Here is a 25,068-nt window from a genome sequence, read left to right on the forward strand (position 1 = left end):
TACAATGATATATTAACAGACACTTCGGGAAAGCAGAAAAAAACCTAAAATAAGGTTTAAAACGTTACTATGAAGAAAGGAAATATAATGCAAAGAAAAGGACATGCGTCGCTCACTCATAGATGTATATGCTGCTAGACTTCTACTGCTTGAACATATATGCAACACGCCGCGGTTTCTTGGAAGCAAAATTCTCAATAACGCGCTGATTAAAGTCATGCATCCCAGAAATAAGGTCTCTGTGAATGGATAAAACAGCCAAGGAATTTAATCTATCTTGCTTCATTGTGTTCTGAGATACGTTTTAATACGCTTCAGCGTGCTGAATGTTCACTCTGCGTCGGCGGAAGAAATAGGCGTCGTCAAAATGATGTCCAGAAATTTTGCAGACGCCGCAAAGGTAGTTACTAGAGTGTTATCTCTGAGGAACCCATAGAGCGCGCAAGTTGATGTGATGTTCAAAAAAGTTTGATTGGTGTATATACATCGCAATTCATTTTCCAATTTACCCACGTTTATCATGGGGTAAAATTTGGAGACCGTAGCCAACAAATGGATGGAAAATTGACGTGCAAATTTTGAAAAATTTTTGGGGTTCATCAAAGAGAACGCGGCAAGGTGTTCAGTGCGGAGACGATCGCCTATTTGATTCACCAGAATGTCACAGCATTCCTTTGCAGACAAAATCAAACGCTGCGTTGTTTGCCCGCGGCGTAAAGAAGCACTCTATGTGTCGTCGTATTTTATTGTTTCCCGGATACGAGATACAGCATCGCAGAAGTCTGAAATACACGACTGCACAGACGCTCCATCCATTAGCCTTGACTGCAATGCGCCGTATAATACATCCACGTGACAGAATATTGTGGAGAAAAAAGCGAAAAAAAATGAAAACTCACCATCTTCTAGCTGACGCTTTAGACCTGCCGCCTCCCTCAAAGAGCGTTCGTCCCAAACCAGAGAGCTCTGAATGCCATTGAAACACTCAATAAGCTCAGACCTAATTTTGGACACGCCCTGCACCGCGCGTGATTGGAAGTTCCATTGTGTTGGTGCACAAGCTGGGAGACGGCGGCTACATATCTGGCGAAGGAGGTCAAAGCGCTTCGGCGAAACGGAAAAAAATGAAGAAAATACCGAAACATTTGCAAAAAATATACGGTCGAGAGGGGTATCAAGACACATATTTTTAATAACGAGGTTAAATTGGTGTGCATAACAATGTAAAAAATGCGCATGAGGAAAATCTTCTTTTATATAAACTTGAACACCATGTTTCGACCCACTCATGACTGCCGCGCCGTCATAAGTTTGAGCTATCAATTTTGACTTCGCGTTGTAAGGCTGTAACACTTCTTCCAGTACAGCCGATATCCCGCAAGCCGTGCGATCAACGATTGGTACAAAGCTGTGAAATCTCTCGGTAGAGAGAGAGAGATTTATTAATGTGTCAACCAAAAAAATTGCAGTCATCAATACAGTAAAAAAGGTGCAACAATAAAATTGTTTTGGTATGGACAGGAGGGAGCGATACGACCATGCGGTCATCGAGGTCAACTCCCACCTATTTCGCTTGTATGAATAAGATTCAAATTTTAAGATGACTTAATGAAAAAGTTAGACCAGTAATATTTTTACAAACTTTGGGAACAAAAAATAATATAAATGTAAACAGATTATACCTAATAATGAATTGGGACTCAAAATAAACACGAGGTAGGTTTACCATCTTTCACAAACCGAAAAATCACAGCCAGTTGGGAAACGCACGTGGTGTCAGTTGTCTCGTCAGACTGAATCGAAAGGAACTGGCAATTCTCAATTTCCAGAGCCAAATGTTGTAAATAAATTTTATACATTGAGTCGAGCAAATCATTTTGGATATCCTCAGATGTCCCTTTCGAAACAGTTGCGGCATCAAGATGATCTCGCAATACTGTATCTAGGGATGCGGTGTATTCCACCATATCCAAAAATACCCCTCTATTAGAAGTGCCAGCCCGTTCATCGTGCCCACGGAGGGACAGCTCGTGACAACCAATGAACTTCAAAACATCATCGGTTTTTCTCGACGTTTTGGTTGTGCCGACGAATAGAAACCGCGCGTCCTTCATCCAACTGTGCTGCAATATTAACATTTCCGAATGTTCGGTATTTTACTGCATTGTCCAGATGCTCCATAGAAGATTGATGATCCCTAGCACGCTCGGAAAGATGTTTAAGATCTCTAAAACCAAATTTACACCAACGTGAGTCACGGGCGGCAGCAAAAAGTAGGCAATAAAAACAAAAAAGTGCGTTATTATCCTCGCTGTAACACAACCATTCGTGTTTTTTATACCAAGTTTCTGCGCAGAATGTACGCCGACGCTTTCCTCCGTCATGGGATTGTTCCAGTGAACAATTTTTTGGTTGATAAGGCCCAAGACGTTGTACCTCTAATTTTTGTTCCAGCGGCAGCTGCGAAAACGGAGTGCGAAGTAGTGCATCAACCCAATGACATTAAACAACATGATAGGCAACTCTGACGTCACTCCATAAGACTACAGGCAAAACATTGTATTTCATGATACGCTCCAATGCACATATTTCTCGTCGCCTTTCGCGTCCGTTTTCCGCTCGCTCTTGCTACTCGGCGTCTTTTTTACGTATAGTACCTGCCTTTTTGCGCCTGTAACGAAACAAAATAATCTCTATATCTAAGTTTTGCTTACTTGGAAAGCTGGAATAACAGGCAAGCTGTAAAGAGCAATTCTGAACATCATAGACGTTTTTTTTTATCAGAGAAGATTACAAACGCGATAGCGGAAAGATTTGTGTGGAACATTTTGCAGATAATTACAAAGTTCAAAGTTAGTAATTTTAATGTTTGTTTCATTGAAATTTCATTTAAAGAGGGTGTCATACAAAACTGTGCTGCGATACAATTCCATAACACAAAGTTTGCACCTATCAAACTTGCTTTTGTAGGTGAATTTATTAGACATATTACATATTCTGTTAATCGTAGGTAACATTGCTGGTACATAATGCATCGTAGATAGGTTTGTTTAAATTTAGGAATTTAGCTCATAGCCCACTAATTAATATTATCTTCTATGCAGGAGGTTGCAGGGCTGAATTCAACTTGCAGCCTTACCGATCACCTGACGATGCTCATTTAGTTTGGCTCGAGCAAGTCTTCTTGAAATGCTTGTGTGGATGGAAACTACCTATATTTTTTGCCTTCCTCCGATTTTAGACATTTATTCTGAGGGATTTCGCATATAATTCTCACTGATTGTTGGCTGTTTATAATTCCTATTGATTGTGAATTCTGATTATAACAATGAGTTGAAAATTTTTTTACCTAATTTACTGGCACCTTTTTCTTGTCAATACTCCAAGCTGAGGTAATAAACATGACAATACATTTATGTCATCTGGAAGCAAAATATGCACACTAATTAATAGTTTGGCACATTGAGATAATACATCATGACAGAAAATACAAGTTAAAGATATGTATGACCAACACATGGTAATTAAAATTAAAAAAAATTAATAGGGGCTGTGGAGTATGGAAAGTTCAAGACAAAGAAAAGAACAAATGTTCATAGCTCAGGAACTCTCAATTTTGCCTCCATTGCTTTGTGAAGGCCAGTATATTTCGAGTGGCTGAATTGGTTTACCTTTATGATAGCAACGATTTTGTATTTAATATAGCGAGATTATTTCAATTTAATTGAAGTGATATAATTTCCCAAAGCAATGCTTGAATCGTCTAGAATAGATCAGTGGTGTCAAACTCATGGGTTTTCGAGAGCCGCATTGCATTTTGAAAATTGTAAAAAGAGCCGCAAACAGTTTTTGATAATGTATACTTAAAAGATATTTTTAAGATAGTTTTAGTTTGTGACATATATTGTGATGCAACTAAACAGTTGGATTAAGTTTTATTATTTTCTTCAATTTCAAATGCAATTACATATTAATATTTGCATTCCACTATTATTGCAACATTTGCAAGTTACAGTATTTATTATAAAAAATCGTAAAATTCTATGTACAACCATCAAAATCATTTTTGAACAAGCTTTGAATAAGGAAAGAATAATACATACACTAAAAATAACTTAATCTAAATATATGAACCTAAAATTAACAAAAATACTACAGTATAAACTCAATGTTTTAATAATTACATTTGTCCTGGCGTTTGGCATCTTTTTTGTGTCACCAGCATACTAAGGCCAGTCTGAAATGATTTTATAGTACCAACTCTAACTAACGAGGCCACATGATCATGGGTTTATCTGGATCTTTACGAATGTTTAATCAATTCCAGTAATGCAAAAAAGTTACTTTTATCATTTCATGTATAGATCAGTAAAAAAACAAATGACAGATTTTTTCGACAAGACATTTCGCACTACATTGCGTGGCATAGGATTGCTTGAATTATTATTGATATTGATTTTTAGTAACTAAGTCGTTGTATAATTATATTAATATACAAACACATGGAAATTTTCTGTTCGAAGTTGGTCTTCGAATTTGTCATATTGACTGCTGAGCTTATTGTGTTTTTTGATTGTATTGATGGAAATATGACAAATTAAACAATGTGCTTCAGAATTTTGTGAAGAGCAGAAATGTTACAACTCCCATTTTCTTCGAAAATGCCACCTTCTTCATGTACTTTGCGTTTAATTTAATTACTCAAGTGCTTTATTCAAGTATTCTTTTGCTAGCTTGATGTGTATTCTTAATTGGGTCAAAATGTGGACAAAAAAAATCAATATTCCAAAACTACTTTCAGTAAATTGTTTTCTGTGTGAATAATCAATTTCACTTTAGAAGGTTTGAAAAATCTATTACATTTAGATAAAAAAAAAAAAACTTCCAAAATACTATTACAATTATTGTTAAACGTTCGAGGGCCGCACTGGAAGTTCTCTGGGGCCGCGAGTTTGAGATCCCTGGTCTAGATTGAAGTTGTTCAAAAAATATATGATAGTATTTTATCATGAATGATGATTATACCCCTTCCGGAATTTCTTCTATAGTACTACCAAAAGTTGATGAACCAAATATAACACAGGTGCAGTGAGGTACCCGTAATCCTCATTTCCAAAGCTGTTTTAAGTATGTCTGGCGTGTTTTGTGCCTTTTTACAAATAAGACCGCTTATGCAATCTTACGCTTTGGAATTTTTAGTTATTTTCCTCAAGCCCTGCAGGATGTGGGGGCCATACACAACTCTACCGGAGGGTCAAATGTCTTTGCATGCCTCCATAGGTTGTTTTTCTATTGCAATTTTCTATTTTCAAATGCATTATATTTCTTGGAATCACACTGTCACTGATATGTCGCCAGACTTCTGATATCTCCCCGTCTGCTATAGTTGTCCTGTGAATAAATAATAGGAAATTGAGATTAGACGAATAGTTGAAAGTTTTGCTTTATGTCGGCTTAATTTCTTGATTGATATACTTACTATTTCTGCTATTGCCTCTTGTGCTGCAAGAGTCTCACAATGCTTAGACAGGTTTGTCCACAACTTTCACATCTGAAGAAAGAGAGGAGATTTATTAATTTTCGTTAAGAATAAATAAAGCAGTCTATATGATTCAGAATGGAAAAGCTAATAAATCCAATATCTCATGTTTTATTTAAAAAATATTTTACTGAATTTGGTATATAAACCAACTAATAAAAGGCTTTAGTCAGAAAATTACAAGCATTCGTGGCTCCAAATACTTGAGAAATCAGACTATACAATATAGACCGGTATGAGTGAAATGTTAGGTGAACTTGTTAACACTTTGATTCAATACGCAAATAAAAGTGAATGCGTAATAGTATGTTACAATGAGCAGCAATCAACAATGAGTATATATCCTCACTGGTTAAAAAATCTAACTGGAGGTGCATGAACTATTTGAAACCATAAGGGGTAAGTAAATATGTAATTTCGGCAAATGGGCAACTACGTACCGTACTGAATTAATAACTTCGTAGTGTTTGACAAAGGCTGGCTTTCACACATGTACTTAACAGTGCGATGCCCGGGTGTGATATACAACAATAGTATTCACCTTACCTTTTACCGATTTCTTTTTACCCCAACTTTCAAAAATATCATTAAAATCGACAACAACTGTCAAAGCAGGCACGAACACCATTCGTGCTACGCCTTGAAAGCAGCACACATCCGCTCGTTTTCGTCTCGTCAAGTATGTGCATTGGAGCGTGCTATCGAATACGATCTTCGGACAAAAATGCCGGAGTTGCGCATCATGTTGTTTAATATCATTGATCAACCTTATTCATTATGAGGTCTAAGAAATGCGAAGCCGGAAGGAAGTGAGGAGCTCAAAAGGAATGTGGATTATCGAAAGCAAATGGACTAAAGGTCTCTAACTGATTCAAATAGCGAAACAAGCGACAAAAACGAAGGCGAGGAAACTATCAACTCTTCAAGCAACCAACGAACGAGAAGGAATGCGTGAATATGTCAACACGTTGTTGTAAGAAACGTCGGCATTGTGTCGTCATAATTTCGGGGCTAGTCCCGATGATTTAGTAAAATAAACAGAAAACAAACGAGACAAACGCGGCGAGTGGAAGATAAAAGAGAGAATACGATATACAATGAGCAACCGGGGCAAAATCGGCGTCGCCCCGTCGACGTTCGGCGAAGGCTTTGCGAGCGAAAAATGAACCATGTCGGGAGAATATGGCTAGTGTAGACAGTCGGGAGATATTTAGGTATATTTTCGAATATTTTTTATTATACCGAAAAAACAACCGGGGCATTGCCCCGGTTGGCCCTATTGACGCGCCGCCACTGCGTAGTAGTATATATTTACGATTAAACCACTTATCACCTTTTCCGCAATGCCCAATCTAGCAGATTCAGATTCAGATAATTTATTTTCGTCGTGCAAGAAACATTATGAACAACACAAGCATAGTAAATCAAGGCAAAAGAAAACAACAGACACATAATGTTTCGACTGCAATTAACGAGGAGCCGCGAAAGACTATCAAGTCATCGTGTCATCGACACCATTACAGCTGAATGACGTCAAAAAAACGTCAAATGATTAAGGTTGAGTTATATCAGTGTAGTTTTTCGTGGCTTGGTTTTTCTTAAAGCTTTCATGGGTATGACTATTATTGTAAATTTATTACATTCCACTCCCCACATTATCTTTGCATGAGGTTGTAGGTATTGGTCATTATCAACGTAATTGTTGAAAGTACAACAGCCCGAAAGTTCAATACTATCGTGTATTTTGTTTGTCAAGTTTGGCCCAAGCCTCATTTAATTGGGCTTGTGTTTTTGTATACGTGCTGGTGGGCAGGCACATGAGATACTTTTCATGTTTTAAACTTTTTCATAGGCTTTGCTTCCCCTCCAGAATTCTCCATTTTTAAATCTATGTTTGTTATGGAGTTTTCGAAATCTATCGATCGATTTTTCGAAACTATCTATCAAAGCGCAAGAATGACGCGATAGCCCTTGCCGCCTTGTCGCGTATACTATGAACAGCGTGCCTTTTTCTGGTGCGAGAAAATCGCCTGTGCGCTGTAAATCCTATCTTACTTACCTAAAGATGAATAAAACGATTCGAAAACCGACAAAAAGGTTTAAAACGAGGTATTCTTCTAATTCTAATTTTTACAAGCGCATAACTGCATAAACGCGTGACCTAAGAAATATGGAAAGTCGGGTCTATCCGATGCACTTGGAGCTAGTAGTCTCAGTCGTAATCACTACCGCGTTGTCAGGTTGTAGACTATGTCAGTATGTTCATTTCCTTTGACCACCTAGGCTATTTCTTTTTGTATCAGTGCGGTATTGATATAGCCTAATTAGTAATATAGTAGTATGTGAAGCCTATCCTAAGCCTAATAATTAGTATATATAGGTATATAGTAATTACCGGTACTCAAATTACAGAATTATAAGATTTGAATAGTTTCAGAGTGACAAAAGTCAAATTATTGTCTGTACAACAGTACATTAAAAATATCTGGGAGTTATTTTCATCATGGACATTTCGGATATAGTTTCAAAATCTCGAGATTTTGTTGATGATATTGAGAAACTTCGATGTTATTGGGAGAGCAAGACTCACTGGCACGTCAGAAAAACATTTCTTCTTCACAACTGGGATGACTTCAAGGATAAAGATCGTTTAATTTGTCTTTCTCAAGCATGGGTCAATGTTCATTTTTGTGGAAATAGGTAGGTTTGTAAGTTCTATTTTGCAGAAACACTTCACATTCTGATATACTGAACATATCACATTTGTTTCAATATTTTCTTTATATTTTCTCAGTTTTCATTATAATATGTGATTTACTCGTATGCAAGGCCATGTTGTGAAATATTACAATTCAAGCCAAACATATTATGAATATTTAGCCACTTTTATTATAGATATCCCCAAGAAGTGATGGACACATTGAAAGATATGGAAGAAGGACTCGAACCTCCAGATAAAATGCTCCGGGATGCAGAGATCCAGGTGATTGGAATTGTTGGTGAGATTATTGATAAAAACGTAAACCATAGTATCCAGTTCTTGGACTACCATGTGATGCAGTATGGTGCGCTGTTTTATTGATAAGATACATTTTGAAAACTTTTGCCAAATCACCAAACTATTAATGGGAAATGTCACTAGACTGCTAGACAGCTATTTATTCAAATTGGGTCTTATTAATGGAGCTTGATATTTCAAACCGGATCTTAATTTTTTTTTAATTCACAGGCACACTTTTTATGTACTGGTAACATTCTGCATTATTCTTTAATGTAAGCCTGAATTTTTGCTAGCCTTGCAGTTTCTATATTAGTATTCAGCCTTTATGTTCATATATTTGAGTATTGCCCTGTTGTTTACAATTAAAATAACACCTGAAAATTATTTTTATAATTACTTTTACAGATGATACACCAAGAATGAAAAACATGCACGATACTTCCAAATTACCACATACTATTTTTCCAATGAGATTTGTAAAATCAGGCACAGGAAATACAAAAATATCTGACAATGAATTGTCATCAGATCAAATTGATGAACAATTAAGTAAAACAAAAAATGTGAATGTAAATAAAAGGCCAAATGAAGATGAAATTGAAGATGTGATAGAAATAAAACGAACAAAAGTTGATGGAAATATTACAAGTCAACCAGAGTCTCAAAAGGAAATCATTGATAAAAATTTTACTCAGCCAACTTTAATCATGAATAGAGTACCAACAATGCCTACGGATGCAACGTGTGTAAAAATTAATTTGAATTCAGAAGAGTATGAAAAGTTGAAAAATTTCATTATTCGCAAAAAAGTGAACGAATCTCCTTTATCTGTTATACAATCATCTACTTCATTTTGTCGCATCTCAGAAGAATATGTTTTTGAACAACAATACGATGATGAGGTTAATTTTGTATATTTATTATATTTATCTGTGTTTTCTTAGCCTGTCATAATCTATGAAACTTGAACTAGGAAAAGTATGCCCAAAGAACGTAATTGTGAAAATAGTGAATCTAGTATTTCAAATTTCAATATCAGGGAAGAACAAATTAAATATAAATTGGTATGTATTCGAAATTTAGTATATTTTGGTATAGTTAATACTTTACTCAAAGAATAATTAGAATCCTTTCATTTGAAGAATTCATAATAATGAGCATTTGATATTATTTATTGGGCGAAAAATGAACTTATTGGACTTTAAAAGGGAATAGCGACCGTTGAGTAGGCCTATTGTCAAATTAAATTTCTTTAAATATTTTAAATGCATCGCGCTTCATGCACTCATTTTAGTATATATTCTGTATTAAAAATTAGTATTTCAGAATGTAATTAAATTAGTGAATTGTTCGGTTTCGGCCATCTCTAATTGAATTAACTTGTTAGAGATATTTCGTATTAAATCTGATTTATATCATTACTATGATTCATGTGCTCCGGAAAAGTGTTTAAATTTGCACATAGGCGACATTTGAACTGTTTTCGATCAGCCGTCTGCGGATATTCTTTGTTCGTAATTGTTTATGGTTTATGGGTATTGCTGGTGTTTATATAAGTTGATAAGTTCTTGCATTGTTCGTAGCAAAGATTGTATTTTGGTTTAATCAAACCTTACATATGATATTAATAAAATCATTCAAAAATTGACTTGTCTTTTTGTTCAGGTTATTAAAAGTCACAGTTGTTCATTATATCTGGGTGGTGTCTTAGTAGGAAAGGCATTTGCTAATCAGAAGAAGTCAGCAAAATATGCAGCTGCCTTTTCAGCACTGGAATTATTACAAACAACGCAACCAACTATATTAGTTTCTCAACCTGGGGATCTAGACAGTGCAATATCAAGGGATGACATTGCTTCGAAGTATGTCGATAAATTGTAATACTTAATCATTGGTTTTTTACCAGTTTCACAATGAAGTCATTGAATGATGTAAATTTGTCATCAAACTTCTGATGGCCGTAACTCGAAAGTCTAAATATCCATTAGGCGTTCCAGACTTGCATACACAAGTTTTTGGGTCCAAAATGTGATTTTCAAATAGTTAGTCGATGTAATCAGAAATTCAGACTTCTAATGGCTGAAACACAAAAATTGAAACCAAAAAAGCATTGGGCATTATAGGCAGACTTGGAAGGCTTGCGTACATCAAAGTTTTTTTTGTCAAAAATTGGAGATGGAGGCAAAATTCCCTCGATCCGGAGTCTAAGTTTTTTTTCAACTATTGGAAGAACACTAATGTGTATAATCTGTTTTCTATAGAGCTTTTAGTTCAATTAATCATCAATTTGTTTTGTTATTAAATTCTATGAACATCCATACAGTCAAAATATTATATGTTTAGGACTGGTTCTGCGGCTGGACAGAAAATATCAGATACAAATTTAGGAAATCAATTGCTACGAAAGATGGGATGGAAAGGTCAAGGTGGTCTTGGGAAAACAGGTTGGTAAAAATTTTTAATTCTGTGACTTTCTTATAATTATGCTATTTGCTTACTTTTATGAAAGGTTCAGGAATATCTGCACCAGTAACTGTGAAAGAAACATATGGCAGATTTGGTCTTGGTGTAGAAGATATTGGAAAAAATATAATAAGGTTTAGAGAAGCTGACAATGTTATCAGGTGCGCTTGGGATCTATATTTACTTACCGATATGTTTGTGTGTTTATATGGCCATTTTACTGTCAAAAAATGCATGCAAAAAAATCAGTTCCCTCGCATTTTCTAGTAAATAATCACTTTTTACCATCTTTGGTATGATGACTTTTCACATTTGATACCTAGTATGTTTAGTATACAATCAACTTCCACCAGGATTTTTGTTCCAATTTTATGTTTTTTTCCAGAAATTATGCCTCTTCACAAAGGACAGATCATCTTACATTTTCTCCTGAGCTTACAAACATAGAACGAGCAAAGATCCACAAACTCGCTAAAAAGTATACTTTGATTAAATAATGTTTTATGATTCTTAGTTACCACTTGATTTATCGAGCTTGAATCATAAAAAAAACGAAGTACTTCTTAAATACATGAACACAAAGGTCATCAAAATTTGATTAGTTTCCAATGACAACCCCAAATTAGCAAGATAATATGTAGGTCATTGGTGTGTCCTATGATATGTTTAAATAAGCTTGATCCTCTCGGTTTGAATATTTTATACCAAACTAATATTGCATGAGTTGTATTCGTCTCTCCTCAAAGTCAAATATATCTTACTGCAAGTTCAAATAATATATATCCACTATCCAGTAATGAACATCAACATATTTGGAGTTTTTTTTTACTGCATTGCCCCCCTCATCAGGATCTGGATATGTTGGGCATATGATTATTGTGTTAAAACTTGGTGTAAACAAGTATTACTATATTTCCAGTTGGAATTATTGTTTCTTGTTCAGTTTATCGATTTCACCCTGTTTTTTTTTTATCAATTCATAGGTATGGACTCCGTAGCAAATCATATAACAAAGATGATATCAGATATCTTGTTGTTTCAAGAAAAATGTCTGCTACTGCATTACTTGACGAACTGAAACGATCAGGTGGAAATATCAAAGGCGCTCAACTTATTGATCCAAGACCAACCAATATGCAAGAAAGCAAGTGAAACATTTACGGTAGTTATAAAACGGAATGCAGGAACCCATCAGAGTATGAACCCCTTTGGCATTTAAAGTGTCGAGTTGCTCTAGTTTGCAATGCATACCAATCCGAAATCTTGGGTCTACTGCTCTTACAACTGCGCAGTAAAAAGACCTAACTGTGAAATGGCGAGCATGCCAGGATTTGGTCGAGAAATATCTGTGACACTTATCAGATACCATTTTTGTCTGTAGACTTATTGACTGTAGATTTATTGCCTATTCGTTAATGATTCCAAATTTGTGTTTCGAAATTTTATAACTAGAGCTATTTAATATCTCTGTAGCTTATTTTGAACCATTTTAATGTGAAATGAATTTATTTCTGAGAAAATAAATTTATTTGCATATTTGAGCAAAACCCATAGTAAATAATCAGTTCGCAAAAAACTTGCATTTTCCTATCACCACTGGTGTAAGAAATCTTTCGAGAAGTAGATATGTTGTGTCTTGGTTTAGCCACTACCGAGAGCTCCTTTCGCCAATACTAGACCATAAAGCATTAGTATGACTTGCAGAGTTTTGGAGTGACGGCGTTACAAGAAAGACTTCTTCCTCGCTAAACAACGATTGAACCGACTTTGGAATACTGCCAATAATACTCTGCTATTCTGTTGTCTCAGTATACGACTGAAAGCAGTCAGAAATATTAATATTACTCCTGCTGTGTACTCGTATATTGCAAATGTTCAGTTTCCTCCAACGTCTAACATACCTTTTCCTCATATTCAGACTCGGATGCAAGTGTTGCATGTGAAGCAATATATACGAAGTGAATATAATGGCAATTAAAAGCACGTTATTTACATAACAACGTAAAAGCGCCATACGGCCAAACGAGAGAACTATGGTTTTCACATTGAGAACATGGGTATTACATTACACCTCCCTACTTTATGATGAAAAAAATTAACTCAGATTTTAGACAGACGAAATTCAGTGGCGGCGCGTGGTCATTTTGACGACCGGGGCAAGCTACTGCGGGACCAAGTCACCCCCATCTACGGGGACAGGATGAGCGCTGTAAGTTCTCCCATCATTTTATGAGTATAAAAACCATTCCATCGGTAACAACCAATCGGCAAAAGCGACAATTTTTAACGATAAGAAAGTGTCTTTAAAACCGGTCCAAGTCAAGGGATTAATAAATATAGACATATTTATTTTGAAACCTCTTTCAAAAGGAAAGGCAATATTTACCCAGATAAATACAATGACATATTAACAGAAACTTCGGGAAAGCAGACAAAACCTAAAACAAGGTTTAAAACGTTACTATGAAGAAAGGAAAGTTAATGCAAAGATAAGGACATGCGTCGCTCACTCATAGATATATATGCTGCTAGACTTCTACTGCTTGAACATATATGCAACACGCCGCGGTTTCTTGGAAGCAAAATGCTCAATAACGCGCTGATTAAAGTCATGCATCCCAGAAATAACGTCTCTGTGAATGGATAAAACAGCCAAGGAATTTAATCTATCTTGCTTCATTGTGTTTCTGAGATACGTTTTAATACGCTTCAGCGTGCTGAATGTTCGCTCTGCGTCGGCGGAAGAAATAGGCGTCGTCAAAATGATGTCAGAAATTTTGCAGACGCCGCAAAGGTAGTTACTAGAGTGTTATCTATGAGGAACCCATAGAGCGCGCAAGTTGATGTGATGTTCAAAAAAGTTTGATTGGTGTATATACATCGCAATTCATTTTCCAATTTACCCACGTTTATCATGGGGTAAAATTTGGAGACAGTAGCCAACAAATGGATGGGAAATTGACGTGCAAATTTTGAAATATTTTTGGGGTTCATCAAAGAGAACGCGGCAAGGTGTTCAGTGCGCAGACGATCGCCTATTTGATTCACCAGAATGTCACAGCATTCCTTTGCAGACAAAATCATTGGAGTATTTGGTTGTATTAAGCTTGCAGATATAGTACTGTAGCGTTAAATTAATATCATAGCCTACATTTTGATACTGGACACTTGATTGCTGGATTATGAATGATTGAAACTCTTCAGCATTTGGGGTGGAATCTGTCAACTGAAAGCTCAACATCATTTTCGAGTTGTGGATTCAAGAACAACTGAGATGTCGTCTACTACAAAATCATGCGATGTTCCTCCAAACCCCCCAAAGCGTAAAAGTCCCACCGACCGTCAAGTTGCCAGTTCTTCAACAATGGCTAACATAACCGATCAAAACATCTCCAACCTAGTCTCTGTACTCGAGAGCACTATTCTTAAGACCCTGCGACTGGAAATACCAGCATTAATTGAACAACATATCGAAAAATTAGCTATGGATATTTCATCAACAACACCTACTAGTAAATGCATCCAGGAATCTCTATCATCTCTGGATGAGTCAATGAGGCAAGTTAAGACCCAGTTATCCTCGATCAGTGTTATCAAAGAAGAAGTTGGGGAGATAAAATCAAGCCAAGTCTTTATTGCAAAAAAAAATCGATGAATTGAGTGCCAATTACAATGAACTCAATACCATTACAGCCAAAAACAACAAAAGAATTCGCTAACTGGAAAGAATTGTAGAAGATCTCGAAGAGGAGGTTGATATTCTTACAGAACGACAAAACGACCAAGAGCGAAGGTCAAGACTCAATAACTTAGAGTTCCATAATATACCATACACAGAAAAAGAAGATTGTGAAAATAAAATCATGAAAATAGCAGCTCGACTCAATATATCGCTACAACCTTTAGACATCTCAAATTGCCACCGAATGTCGAAAGCTAACACTAAAAAACCTTCACCAATTATTGTCCAATTTGTAAATAGGAAAACCAGGTATCAAATATTGAAAAACCGTCGCCATCTTAAATCAGCAAACTTTCATGAAGATTTTCCACAATTCTCAAGATCCACCAAAATTTTCGTTGTCGAAAACCTCAGCGACTACAACAAGGACCTATTCTTCAAGGCGAAAGATCTGAAAAATAAGTGCGGATACAAATATCTATGGACGCACAATGGAAAGGTACTAATAAGAAAGAACACAATGACTGCTACCATCCATATTGAGAGTGATGCTGACCTTTCATTAATCAAGTAGGTCACTTAAACATAATTTGTACACTTTACAATGTATTCTTGGACAATGTATTCTTGGAAAAGTTTATGTTTTCCTAAATATGGCTACTTGTCTTATATCACATTGCAATTATCTTTTGTCATCTTAAATGGCCAATTCTAGTAACTCTCAATTAGTTTTTTCCAGTGATGTCACAATGTGCAGTAATATAGAAGTTCATAATTTAAAATCTATCCAATCTTTATCCGACTTAATAATTTTCCATGTAAATATTCGATCCCTACAAAAAAATATTGATGACTTGATAACTCTTTTAAACATTTTTCCATCTCCTCCCCATATAGTAGCAATAAGCGAGTCAAAATTATCAAGTGACAATGTTTCTAATATTAATATGGATGGGTATAGTTTCATACACATGCCTTCTACCACCAAAGCCTGTGGTGCTGGTGCTTTTATCCGTGACGACCTTACCTATAATGAAATTTCAATTTATAATCTTAATTACCCGAACTGTGAGAATGTATGGTTCAAAATCACTTTGGCCAGTACTGACAATAAATTAATCGTTGGTGTGATATATAGACACCCTCGAAATGATGTTCCTCATTTTACTGACATGTTGGAAACTTCTCTCGCTAAATTGGCAAACAAACAATTTTTGATAATTGGAGATTTTAACATCAACTTACTTTTAACACCTAGTAACGCTCATATTGCATATTGCTTCCCACATAGTTCTGTCAGACATCACAGACCATTTTCCGATCGAGTGCTGTCTGAGAGGCATCAAACCATCATACACATACAATCGCAGAATGTCAAGGGACATGTCAACATTCTCAATCGATTGCTTTCGTAGTGATGCAGAGGTCATTTTTGCTAATCAATTTGCTGGAATTAATTTAAATATCCAAAATTTTAATAGTGTTTTTGACGACTTTATAAAGTCATTTGTTCACCTAATTGATCGCCATGCCCCACTTCGACCACTTTCTCGGCGTCAGAAAAGGTTACAATCAAAACCATGGTTAACCAAAGGGCTAAACGCTTGTATTCGACACAAAAATAAAATGTTTAAAACTCACTTCTTGAAAGGTAACAGTTCCCAGAGATCTTACTTTAAACAATATAGAAATATTTTGTCAAGAACCATAGATAAAGCTAAACAAATTTATTATCAAAATCTTATTGCTACAACCAAAGGTAATCCCAGGTCAACATGGCAAATAGTTGGCCAAATCACAAATGCAAAAAAGAAATTGAAGCATAAAATTGATGAAATTAATACTGAAAACGGTTGTATAACTAGAGATGAACTTTTAATCGCAACAGAATTTAACAAATACTTCTCAACAATTGGGTCCAGCCTGGCTGATAAGTTTTCCAATGATACAGCTAACTTCGAACCTTTTCTCCGCAATCGTGTGAGCCAATCCATCTTTTTGAGCTCATCCACCGCGAATGAAATTTTAATCGAAATACAAAATCTTAACGACAGGAAGGCTGTAGGACCAGACAACATCCCAGCGCGCTTCATCAAATTAGTTGCGGATATAATTGCCCCTTGTCTCTCAAGATTCTTCAATTCCTCGCTGTTACTTGGAATCTTTCCTTCATCTCTCAAAACCGCCCGGGTTATTCCTCTTTTCAAATCTGGAAATAAAAAATTAATTTCAAATTATAGACCAATATCAATCCTCTCAGCAATTGATAAAATGTTTGAGCGTTTGTTACATAAAAGACTCGCAAATTTTTTAACTAAATATGATGTAATAAATAAATATCAATTTGGTTTTCAGAGCAATTATTCTACATCACATGCCATTTTAGATACAGTATCATATCATATCATATCTATGATAAATTGGAAAGAAAGGAGTATGTCAGTGCAACTTTTCTAGATCTAAAGAAAGCTTTCGATACTGTGAATCATGACATCCTGATTTCTAAGTTGAGGCATTATGGTATACGGGGAATTGCAAGCAAACTCATTTCTAGTTATTTGAATAATAGATCTCAATATGTTCAAGTGGGATCATACTGTTCTTCTCCCTTACCGGTGACGCACGGAGTTCCTCAAGGTAGCTGTTTGGGCCCTCTCCTTTTTCTCGTATATATTAACGACATAACTTATTGCTCTTCATTATTTTCCAAATTGTTCGCTGACGATACTAATCTCTTTGACAGCGACAAATCTTGTGCAGTTCTTCAGTTGAGAGTAAATACTGAAATTGCAAAAGTGTCAAGTTGGATGAAAGCCAATAAATTAACACTAAACATTGAAAAATCAAAATCCATGTTAATATCTCCATACCAATGCAAATCGAAAAATGTTTTGGAAATCCAAATTGATAATAAAAAATTGGAAAATGTCCATTCCTTTAAATATCTTGGTATATACATTGATAGTAAAATGAAGTGGGATATTCACTTGTCCAACCTGGCCGTTAAATTATCCAAGTCTGTTGGAATGCTATACAAGCTTAGAAGATACACATCGCTTACCACCTTACGCATGATTTACTATTCCTTATTTCAAAGCCATATCCAGTATGGCATAATTGCTTGGGGTTCAGCTGATAAAACCTTATTACACCGCATTGAAATTATTCAGAACCGAGCAATTCGTGCAATTTCTGCTGCCAGTTATATTTCACGACTTAGTCCTATTTATCATAGTCTTAAAATTATTAAATTAGCAGATATTTATGAAATTGAGGTATTGAAAATAATGCACCAACATCACTGCAAAAAACTCCCTTCTGCTTTCACCAACTATTTTTTAAAACAGAGCAACGTTCACTCTTATGAAACGCGTTCCTCTGTCGGGTGCTCATATTATGTAAATCGCTTCAGCACCAAACGAACTCAAAACTCGATCAAATTCATTGGTGTTAAATTGTGGAATAACCTCCCTAATAACATTCGATCCAGTAGTTATAATTCTTACAAACATGCACTGAAAAGCCTATATCTTGATGCCTATAGGCCTAGTTGTCATTGATCTGAAAACATTACCTTCTGTTGTTTTCTATTCTCAAATTTCGCGTGACGTCATAACCACGTGCCAAAGTCGCTCGACCAAAACTGCAGGTATATCTCGCTGGACTGTCGTCTGCCGTGAACTGTTTTGCGCGTTCGTTTCCTGCAGTTGTGTTTGAAAGTATATCTATTTTGTAGCGTTAGTTGGTATAGCCTATGTTTGCACGGCATTTGTTTGTTCCTGTAGCTTAATAGTACTAGGCTTTATGATACGATGAGACAGGGTGTTAGCACTGCAGTATTTTTGGTTTGCCTGGATCTGTAACAGTTTTTTTGTCGGTCATTTCCAAATTTTTAACAGCATATGGTACTGTACGTAACGTGTATATAGACTATAAATAATCTCTATTTTATTGTTGTGCATTAATCCATATAATGGCGTCGTCAGCTTCTGTATAGCCTATAGCATTCACCCCCCAGATTTCTATACAAAAAAAAAAACGCTAGCCTACTTTGAAAAGCTCAAGATGTGTCACTTGGAAGAATGAACCTAGGCTATATGTCACCACAGGATGCATGAGCGGATGAAACATCTCTATGGCCAAAGGTTGAATACCCTGACGTATATTAATATCTCATCAATACACCTGGAATATACACAAAAGAGGCCATGAAAAACAGGAAAAGTTTGGAAGCATACAAAATTGAACCGTTCCAGCGTTCGGTGTACAAGCTATTAAAAATTTGACAGTGGAATGTTTTTTTGTAATCAGAGTATACTTGGGCTCGGGCAAGTAATCGTTTCGGTCTATTGATAAATATTTCACAGCAGTCTATGATGCCAATCTTGGGAAGTATTGTCGAAAAAGTGGTGTGTTTTAATATTTGCTTCACAGTCCAACAAATCAGAAACAAACATTTTGTTTTAGATTAAATCAATCCAGCGCCAGAATGCGATGTCGAGATTTGATGTAGACAAATTGAATATGTCTGCTAACGTATCAAAATGTTCGTTTAAGCGTAGTTTCATGAAGGTCATGGGCATTTTATAACAGCACGGATCTGTCAAACAGGTGCAGAGGAAATTGAACATAACATCAAATGTTTCTACTGGTAAAACAGTATAGTAAATGAATTTTTTTGGCTATTTGCTCAAGTTCTTGTAACTAAAAATGTTGAAATTTTCTAGTTTTTCCACTGCCTCATTTCTCTCAATTCTAAGCTGCAAAAGTTCTGCCTCAAAGTTTTCTAAATTAACTAATTTGTCTAAAGCTTCATCTTTCTCTTTTCTGATTCGTAAATTTTACTCCTCGAGTAACTCCAATTGATTTTCTTTGGAGGTTGCATTTGACTCACTATGAGATGAAGCTGCAGTATCGACTGGTTCTGGATATCTATTGAATAGTTATATTTTAGGACTTTTCGCTTTTTTATGCAATCTGTACTGTATATTTATTCATTGTATCCGTTTTTATTTGAACTTGTTTTTGTGATGACAAATATACGATTGATTGATATGCACACTTCTATCTTTTGCACTGCTGTATCTGGAAAGTGTTTTTCAAATTGGATTTACTTGAGGCGGCCGAATATACAAAAATTGATGGAATATAGTCTGGATGGCAGGGATCTCTAACTGGTTTGCCTAAAAAGTAAATTTCTTGCAATTTTTTTGACATGACAACAACTCAGATACTTTCAGAAATTAAATATTTCAGTTTATTTCACCAATGAAGAAGTGCAGTGGTACAGTGCATAAGTGTAAGTCAGGAAAAAAAAACACAATAAAGAGCATTACAAGAGTTTAAATACATATCAAAAATGGAGCAATTCCAGAAATAAAAAAAACTATTGGCAAACATGGATATTTATCACTGATAAAGTGCTTACCGCGCTAATGTGGACATTTGGGCCCGTTGGATTCCACACGTTAGATAGATAGTTCGATTTGAAAACTTCATAACAGACATAAATTAAAGATGGAGAATTCTGGAGAGCAAGCAAAACCAATATAATCTCATGCAAAGATATTGTGGGGAGTGGAATGTAATAAATTGGCAAAGATAGTCATACTCATGAAAGCTTTAAGAAGAACCAAGCCATGAAAAACTACACTGATCGCTAGATGGGGCATTGCGGAAAAGGTGATAAGTGGTTTAAAATACAAACAAACGCAAAACCATGACGGTAAACTCGGTGTGCGGACACTCATAAAAACAATTATCAAGAAAAACACTGATCACATGTGAACAATTCTGTAGCCTATAATTGATATATTGACGAGGCCAGCATTGTTAAAACAGTATACACACAGAGAGAACAAAACAAAAATATGCCATTAAATGAATATTTAAAAACGTTGCGCATTGATATGGTCATAGTAAGTTACCCTGCAAACTATTTACACATGTTAGTCTATATAGTTGAATACTCATTTAGTATTCGTTCCATCGCTGTTATTTCTGCGACACGCTGCACACCTTTGTCGCCCTTCCTTCCTATCCTGAAATATCCTTATTGATATTCGCTTTGTTCCTGCATCCAAAAGCGATACAACATATAGGTATCTTGCACCGGTACGTCATGCAGTAGACAAAAATAATGTAACAAACCTGTAGTCCCGGTTAGCGCGTATACCTGCAGTTTTCGTCGCCTGGTAACCGTTGGTCACGCATGAATGCGTCAGAATTACAGAATATCCATCCATCTTTTTGAAACTTGCCATTTTCTTCTGTCTGCATACATGTATTGTGTCCTGGTATTTCCTTACTAGTTTCAGCCCAGTGCAATCGACACGAAGTATGCAGATCTCATAATTCATTCTGCACTAATCTGTAGAGCCAATAATTTACTAGCAATCGCTTTAACAGAAAATAGCCACAAATTCAACCCTAGCAGCAAACTCCCGTTGCTGGGTACGCCATCTTGGTGTAGACTGAACGCTGGGTCATAACGCTATTTCGCTGTGCTCCGTACTCAACGAGGCATAACCATTTTATAGATGTCGCTGTTGCGTCCGTCATGACATTCCGTGGTGTATTTTCGATTTGTTGATGTTTTTTATCTGTCTTGTGTTTTATTTAAAAGTAATCATTTTTTATTCCAAAGTCATTGTGGCATTCCGTGGTTTATTTCGCATGTTTTGCCGCTCTCTTTCTTGTATGATTATAGCCTATTTCATGTTTGTTAATCATTCCACAGGGATTGTGGCATCCCGTAGTTACTCAGGTTTTTTTTTGTTGTTTTTCATTATTCGAATGATTGTGTCCAATTAAGCCAATGTGTAATATTGAGTTCTATTTATTTTTTTTGTCTTTTTGTATGATCGTGTTAATTTATTAAGTTAATGTGTAATATTGAGTGTCCCGTTTCTTATAATTGCTGCTTAATTTCAGCTACAAGGTGTCGCTGACTAGATGACTCTATGAGTCTTTTCGCGACTCCGCGGCAACTGCAACAAGCCGATATCCATTTGACATTTTGTTACATTATATTATTTATTCATTTTTCATATCGCGCATTGTTTTTTGCATGACGAAAATAAATATCTGAATCTGAATCAAACGCTTCGTTGTTTGCCCGCGGCGTAAAGAAGCACTCCATGTGTCGTCGTATTTTATTGTTTCCCGGATACGAGATACAGCATCGCAGAAGTCTGAAATACACGACTGCACAGACGCTTCATCCATTAGCCTTGACTGCAATGCGCCGTATAATACATCCACGTGATAGAATATTGTGGAGAAAAAAGCGAGAAAAAATGAAAACTCTTCTAGCAGACGCTTTAGACCTGCCGCCTCCCTCACAGAGCGTTCGTCCCAAACCGGAGAGCTCTGAATGCCATTGAAACACTCAATGAGCTCAGACCTAATTTCGGACACGCCCTGCACCACGCGTGATTGGAAGTTCCAACGTGTTGGTGCACAAGCTGGGAGACGGCGGCTACATATCTGGCGAAGGAGGTCAAAGCGCTTCGGCGAAACGGAAAAAAAATGAAGAAAACCCCGAAACGTTTGCAAAAAATATACGGACGAGAGGGGTATCAAGACACATATTTTAATAATAACGAGGTTAAATTGGTGTGCATAACAATCTAAAAAATGCGCATGAGGAAAATCTTCTTTTATATAAACTTGAACACCATGTTTCGACCCACTCATGACTGCCGCGCCGTCATAAGTTTGAGCTATCAATTTTGACTTCGCGTTGTAAGGCTGTAACACTTCTTTCAGTACAGCCGATATCCCTCAAGCCGTGCGATCAACGATTGGTACAAAGCTGTGAAATCTCTCGGTAGGTTTACCATCTTTCACAAACCGAAAAATCACAGCCAGTTGGGAAACGCACGTGATGTCAGTTGTCTCGTCAGACTGAATCGAAAGGAACTGGCAATTCTCAATTTCCAGCGCCAAATGTTGTAAATAAATTTTATACATTGAGTCGTGCAAATCATTTTGGATATCCTTAGATGTCCCTTTCGAAACAGTTGCGGCATCAAGATGATCTCTCAATACTGTATCTAGGGATGCGGTGTATTCCACCATATCCAAAAATACCCCTCTATTAGAAGAGCCAGCCCGTTCATCGTGCTCACGGAGGGACAGCTCGTGACAACCAATGAACTTCAAAACATCAATCGACCGAGAACATGGCGGTTTTTCTCGACGTTTTGGTTGTGCCGACGAATAGAAACCGCGCGTCCTTCATCCAACTGTGCTGCAATATTAACATTTCCGAATGTTCGGTATTTTACCGCATTGTCCAGATGCTCCATAGAAGATTGATGATCCCTGGCACGGTCGGAAAGATGTTTAAGATCTCTAAAAACAAATTTACACCAACGTGAGTCACGGGCGGTAGCAAAAAGTAGGCAATAAAAACAAAAAAGTGCATTTTTGTCCTCGCTGTAACACAACCATTCGTGTTTTTTATACCAAGTTTCTGCGCAGAATGTACGCCGACGCTTTCCTCCGTCATGGAATTGTTCCAGTGAACAATTTTTTGGTTGATAAGACCCAAGACGTTGTACCTCTAATTTTTGTTCCAGCGGCAGCTGCGAAAACGGAGTGCGAAGTAGTGCATCAACCTTATTCATTATGAGGTCTAAGGCTAAGAAATGCGAAGCCGGAAAGAAGTGAGGAGCTCAAAAGGAATGTGGAAAATTGAAAGCAAATGGACTAAGGGTCTCTAACTGATTCAAATAGCGAAACAAGCGACAAAAACGAAGGCGAGGAAACTATCAACTCTTCAAGCAACCAACAAACGAGAAGGAATGCGTGAATATGTCAACACGTTGTTGTAAGAAACGTCGGCATTGTGTCGTCATAATTTCGGGGCTAGCCCCGATCGGCCCCGATGATTTAGTAAAAGAAACAGAAAACAAACGAGACAAACGCGGCGAGTGGAAGATAAAAGAGAGAATACGATATACAATGAGCAACCGGGGCAAAATCGGCGTCGCCCCGTCGACGTTCGGCGAAGGCTTTGCGAGCGAAAAATGAACCGTGTCGGGAGAATATGGCTAGTGTAGACAGTCTGTGCAACCGATATTGAGGTATTTTTCGAATATTTTTTATTATACCGAAAAAACAACCGGGGCATTGCCCCGGTTGGCCCTATTGACGCGCCGCCACTGGTGAGAGCGCTTTCTTACTTCAACAATACTTTAGTTGTTACATTACCGGTTCGTTACCCTCTTCTGCCAGTATCGCAGGCTGCAATATCATATTACTTCGCTATATTACAACCGCTAACAGTCAGGGAAAGCGGAATATCTGTGGTTGCTCTGTCTAAGAAAAATCACGTTGAGTTGTTAACAATTGAGAATGGAAGGATTAGAATAAATATTAGTCTCAAATATATTTTCCAACCGTGATACAAAGGCTGCCTTCTGCTTGAAATGGCACATGATGAAAACCGAAAATTATTTTGGAACATTTTTCCATCAGCAAGAATTGTTCTTGATATTTCGTGTTTGCAATAGTTCGATAAATAAAATGATATACACATATAAATATACTCGTATATATATGTAACAAATTAGACTGTACGTATTCTACTCACGTTGCGTTGTTGACTGAGCAGCAGGCAAGAACCAAATGAAAATTGAAAATATTTTCAAACTGCACTTCATTTGGCAGTTGAAAGCTGTGGAATGTTCAATCAATTATTTAGTTACTCTAAAGATATAATCCACAAATACAATCAAACATGCATATAGAATAGATTATAGAGGCAGCCTCTTTAATTTGAGTTTAATACTGAAATGTAAATGCATACAATTCCATTATACGCGTGTCATCTTTTAATAGCTGGTACGATTCCCAGTTTAGAATGTTAATTTTATTCGGACACAATAATTTGGTATTCCCCAAAGCATTGTCCATAGTTTCACAACACTATATCTGTAATCTGACTTCTCTTCGGCCATTCTTCTTTGTTTGCATTGTAGGTAATGCAATTTAGTGACATATAAATTATTTGTTTCTTTATCGGGCGACATATATTCGTATATACAGAGAATGTTGTGACAACATTTGCCATCGTGTTAAATGTGGGTAATTGTGTGGTTTCTTTATAATGCATGAAATAAACCATTTACTTTTTTTTTATTTATTTTTTCAAATTCCCAATGGAGTCCTAATGGGCATGATATTCAATACACATTTTTATTCACTGGCCAGTTGTATAGGTCGATATTTCATCTCCTTTTATGTTTGTTATTTTGTGTAAAAATCAAAATTCCAAATTGTTACATGCAATATGTAACTTCTTCGAGCTAAATTTGATATTGGATCATAAAATGATAGATCGGCATCGATTGCAATACCAGCTATCAATAATAT

General features: G+C 36.4%; 2 protein-coding genes and 2 long non-coding RNA genes across 4 annotated transcripts in view; 1 reads left to right on the forward strand and 3 right to left on the reverse strand.

Moving 5' to 3' along the window:
* LOC120329393 (lectin-like) overlaps nt 1-24,418 on the reverse strand; it is a 41,162-nt gene extending 16,744 nt beyond the window's left edge. Inside the window, exon 1 of the mRNA XM_078118728.1 lies at nt 24,287-24,418. The gene's annotated coding sequence lies outside the window, so the exon portion shown is untranslated. The remainder of the gene's footprint in view (nt 1-24,286) is intronic.
* LOC144430578 (uncharacterized) lies at nt 3,593-6,287 on the reverse strand. The gene is made up of 3 exons (XR_013479617.1): nt 6,086-6,287; nt 5,480-5,551; nt 3,593-5,391 (listed from the first exon to the last, which is right to left on the reverse strand). It is a non-coding gene; the product is annotated as an uncharacterized LOC144430578 (long non-coding RNA).
* On the forward strand, nt 7,705-13,075 carry LOC120329356 (uncharacterized). The gene is made up of 8 exons (XM_039395960.2): nt 7,705-8,239; nt 8,435-8,538; nt 8,946-9,442; nt 10,206-10,402; nt 10,884-10,984; nt 11,050-11,164; nt 11,389-11,481; nt 11,987-13,075. The coding sequence occupies exons 1-8, from the start codon at nt 8,043-8,045 to the stop codon at nt 12,153-12,155; spliced, it is 1,473 nt and encodes a 490-aa protein (XP_039251894.2). The 5' UTR covers nt 7,705-8,042; the 3' UTR covers nt 12,156-13,075.
* On the reverse strand, nt 16,410-18,275 carry LOC144430649 (uncharacterized). The gene is made up of 3 exons (XR_013479648.1): nt 18,260-18,275; nt 17,299-17,466; nt 16,410-16,894 (listed from the first exon to the last, which is right to left on the reverse strand). It is a non-coding gene; the product is annotated as an uncharacterized LOC144430649 (long non-coding RNA).
* Nucleotides 24,419-25,068: the final 650 nt, after the last annotated feature.

The sequence above is a fragment of the Styela clava genome, chromosome 12 (genome assembly GCF_964204865.1).
Source record: "Styela clava chromosome 12, kaStyClav1.hap1.2, whole genome shotgun sequence".
Classification (NCBI taxonomy): Eukaryota; Metazoa; Chordata; class Ascidiacea; order Stolidobranchia; family Styelidae; genus Styela; species Styela clava.

Coding starts and splice junctions, on each gene's coding strand:
- LOC120329356 (XM_039395960.2), top strand. CDS start 8,043: ATGGACATTTCGGATATAGTTTCAAAATCTCGAGATTTTGTTGATGAT. Junction 8,240..8,434: donor GTTCATTTTTGTGGAAATAG/GTAGGTTTGTAA, acceptor CTTTTATTATAG/ATATCCCCAAGAAGTGATGG. Junction 11,482..11,986: donor ATCCACAAACTCGCTAAAAA/GTATACTTTGAT, acceptor ATCAATTCATAG/GTATGGACTCCGTAGCAAAT.